The sequence below is a fragment of the Pelobates fuscus genome, chromosome 10 (assembly GCF_036172605.1).
Source record: "Pelobates fuscus isolate aPelFus1 chromosome 10, aPelFus1.pri, whole genome shotgun sequence".
NCBI classification, from domain to species: Eukaryota; Metazoa; Chordata; class Amphibia; order Anura; family Pelobatidae; genus Pelobates; species Pelobates fuscus.
The window spans coordinates 18,115,108-18,119,106 of NC_086326.1; the positions used below are offsets into that span (position 1 = coordinate 18,115,108).

Genomic DNA, 3,999 nt, shown 5'->3' on the forward strand with positions numbered 1-3,999 from the left:
GGCTCAATTTTAAGAATCGAAAAAAAAAATCTAGTTACATTATTACAGCATGCAGAAATTGAGCCAGGAGAGATTAAAACAAAATATGATACAAAATAATACATTTATTGTCTCATTAAAACTTCACAGATATTTACAGACAATCTTCCAACAGCAACACAGGACTGAGTTAAGGCGATTATTAGGAAGTGTGAAGATGCAAAGTGTCAAATGAGACATTATAACCAGATTGGAATGAAGTGTCTAAATGACATTTAATCAACACTAACACTACTGTATGTTCTGTCAAGTGATGGATGTTAGCAGCTCTGGGGAACTCAGCTACAAATTAAATAAAAATGCAAAACGAAAATAACTTGTTAAAAATGCTGTTATAATGGTGAGATATATATATATATATATAAGTACTTTCTCTATATACAAATATGTTTAAACCTATATTAACACACTATGTTACAGTAAGAACATTTATACATTCTATATGTTAAGTAATGATTTAGAGATGTCAGACTGTGAGAGGGGAGTGCTCTGGCGCCGAGCTTGTTAACCCTCTGTTGTATACAATATATTAATATATACATTGCCCCATATGTTCAATTTCAGTTTCCATCTGTGGAGCAGTAGTGCTTTGTACTGGGGGCAGAGCGTTTACCTAGGTGCTGAGTTGGGCTGCTCACAGTCATTGGACAGCTGAGTGAGTGTCCCTCACATTGAGATAGGGGAGGTCAGAGAGGAAATATCCTTCACTGTGAGATTGGGGGGTAGTCAGAGACTGTCTCTCACTGTGAGATTGGGGGGTAGTCAGAGACTGTCTCTCACTGTGAGATTGGGGGGTAGTCAGAGACTTTCACAGTGAGAATTGGGAAGCAGGGTGTGATAATAACACTAACAGTGAGATTAGGGGTGCAGGATGGAAGATTTGGGAAGCAGTATAGGAGAGTGTCACTCACAGTGAGAGTTGGGGGAGCAGGATGTCACAGTGAGATGTTGGGGGGCAGGATGTCACAGTGAGATGTTGGGGGGCAGGATGTCACAGTGAGATTGGGGGACAGGATTCGAGAATGACACTCACAGTGAGATGTTGGGGAGTGCAGGATGTCACAGTGAGATGTTTGGGAGTGCAGGATGTCACAGTGAGATTGGGGGACAGGATTTGAGAATGACACTCACAGTGAGATGTTGGGGAGTGCAGGATGTCACAGTGAGATGTTGGGGAGCAGGATGTCACAGTGAGATGTTGGGGGACAGGATGTCACAGTGAGATGTTGGGGGGCAGGATGTCACAGTGAGATGTTGGGGAGTGCAGAATGTCTCAGTGAGATGTTGGGTGCAGGATGTCACAGTGAGATGTTGGAGGACAGGATGTCACAGTGAGATGTTGGGGGGCAGGATGTCTCAGTGAGATGTTGGGGGACAGGATGTCACAGTGAGATGTTGGGGGACAGGATGTCACAGTGAGATGTTCGGGGGGCGTGTGTCTCAGTGAGATTTGGGGGGACAGTATGTCACAGTGAGATGTTGGGGGAGCAGGGTGTCACAGGGAGAATTGGGGGAGTGCAGGATGTCACAGTGAGATGTTGGCGAGTGCAGGATGTCACAGTGAGAATTGGGGGAGTGCAGGATGTCACAGTGAGATTTTTGGGAGTGCAGGATATCACAGTGAGATGTTGGGGAGTACAGGATGTCACAGTGAGATGTTGGGGAGTGCAGGATGTCACAGTGAGATGTTGGGGAGTGCAGGATGTCACAGTGAGATGTTGGGGAGTGCAGGATGTCACAGTGAGATGTTGGGGAGTGCAGGATGTCACAGTGAGAATTGGGGGCTCCAGGCAGGCAGACAGTACATATATGGGTAGTATTGATAGGCCTGGTACAGAGAGATTAGAGATGGGCTGATTACATCCTCCGGACAGTACTGTCTCTGATCATCCCTGACCAGCACCCGGACTGCTACTTTCTTGGCGGGGGTCTGGGGGGTCTTGGTGGCCTGTTGGGTGGCTATCAGCTTCCTTTTGGTCTTGTAGCGTCTATTCTGGAACCAAATCTTGACCTGGGTCTCTGTGAGCTTGAGTGCAGCTGCCAAGTCAGCCCTCTCAGGTCCAGACAGGTATCTCTGGAGGGTAAACCTTCTCTCCAGCTCATACACCTGGGCATGGGAGAAAGCCGCTCGAGATCTCTTCTTATTCGTTTTCTGTACATCCTCAGTCCTGTCTCCAGATGCAGGATCTCTGAAGCTCCCTGAAAAAAAAAATAACATTTTAAAATAAATAAATAACATAAATAAATAAATAGCATAACATATTTATTGGAACTAAAAGCCTAAAAGGACGTCTTCTGGCTAAGAGTGATAGGAGTTGTAGACTAAGACTAAGCTGTGATGTGCAGAAAACTCTCTGGAATACATTCATTCTGTTGTATTTTTCATATAGAGTGGTTGTTTATTTTTTATTGTCTATAGTTTTTACTCATTAATTATAAATGTAACTGATTCACTAGATATAAATCTAGTTATTTTAAATCATCAGTTCTGATTCAGAATTTGGATTTCAGTCTATTTATTTCAAAAAAGCAAATAACCCTTAAATTGCATATTTTATAACAAGTATAATTTCTTATTAAATTATATTACAAATTATTTACAATGAAAAAAAGCACCAGATTAGCAGATGGTTGAGGTTGAAAATGTAATTTTTAACCAGAAAATAAAAAACTATTCTCAAAACCCTTTTCTATTCGTGTTTACAATATATTCATTATTAGTATTCATTCAGTAGCATTAGGGTCAAATAATAATACAATGATACCGTATTCCTGTCTATTCATTGTGTATAAATCGTGAGATCGGGAGAAATCTGACGCTGTATAAATACTTTTCTTTAAAATGATTGCATTATGTCTTTAATAGGTTAAAACGCCTCCACCCGGCACGCAATGTGTTAAACTGTAAACAGTAAAATAAATGTTATTTAGAGTAATAAGTAAATATAAATATTGATGAGAATTCCTTCCCAGTTTTGGTAACAGTGTAACCAGTACAGAACGCAATGTATCCATTCAGGCAGTGTGATGACAGTGACTTACCTTTGGTTGGTGGCGCCTGTTCTCCATCCCAAGGTAGGTCCTCAGCCCCAGAATCAGGGGTGAGGGTCCCATGCTGTGGGCTCTGTGATGCTAGCAGTTTTCTGGGCGATTCTTGCATTGAGAAATCGTGGGTAGTGTCTGCCGGGCTGCCAGGCTCTGTATCCACTCCTGTGTGAGGAAGACGTGTTTGCTGGAGGGCTGGGATTTTGGCAGGAGGTCCCCTTGCCCTTTCTGTGTGATTTCTAAGCTCTGCTCCATTGGATTTCTCTGACACAGGTCCAGGAGAACTCTTAATATCAGAAGAGCCCCCTTTTAATATGTCCTGGATAGTGAATGAGGTGGGGAAGGGGCTCTTCTGCGACATCTTAGTGCATTACTCCAGAATGGCCTGGATCTCCAGATTCTGGGGTTAGTTGGGGAGCAGGTAGTCCACACTGGGGACAGACAGCCAGAAGACAAGGTGAGCCCAGCACAGCCAAAGTAATGGATGGCTCCTAGTGTCCTCCTAGCAGACTCCCAGATCTCAGATCACCGCCCCCTGCTGGCAGAACACACACAGCTCTGCTGCCATTGGACAACATGGGCTGTGACTCTGCCTCTGACAAAGAATCAGGAAGTCTGGGTGATAGAAAGTGGTCCTTAATTAGCTAAAGGGCACTATCTATCCCACTCTAATGGAGTGAACACAGGTATCAATCGTTTTTTCATGCTTTCCCCAACATTCCATTACATTATTGTGACTATATATATCTATAGTTTGTTTGTTTGTTTTTTCATGTTTTTCCCAACATTTTCCATAGCGTTGTACAATGGGTGGTCTAAAAGACAAGGTGGATGTACAGAATGTGGGGGAGGGGGAGCTCTGCCATCTAGGGGTCCACACACAGGAGCATGAGATATAGAAACACAGATATAAAC

At 43.3% G+C, this 3,999-nt stretch overlaps 1 protein-coding gene across 1 annotated transcript; it reads right to left on the reverse strand.

The window, feature by feature from the left end:
- Positions 1-398: 398 nt before the first annotated feature.
- On the reverse strand, positions 399-3,556 carry LOC134575919 (homeobox protein zampogna-like). The gene is made up of 2 exons (XM_063435372.1): positions 3,082-3,556; positions 399-2,238 (listed from the first exon to the last, which is right to left on the reverse strand). Exons 1-2 carry the CDS (start codon positions 3,443-3,445, stop codon positions 1,805-1,807), a joined length of 798 nt encoding a protein of 265 aa, XP_063291442.1. The 5' UTR covers positions 3,446-3,556; the 3' UTR covers positions 399-1,804.
- Between the last annotated feature and the right edge of the window lie 443 nt (positions 3,557-3,999).

What these genes read in the sequence shown, in the direction of transcription:
- LOC134575919 (XM_063435372.1), bottom strand. Translation starts at nt 3,445, where the DNA reads ATGTCGCAGAAGAGCCCCTTCCCCACCTCATTCACTATCCAGGACATA. An exon ending in ACAGGCGCCACCAACCAAAG is followed by an intron (nt 2,239 to 3,081) that starts GTAAGTCACTGT and finishes TTTTTTTTTCAG; the next exon opens with GGAGCTTCAGAGATCCTGCA.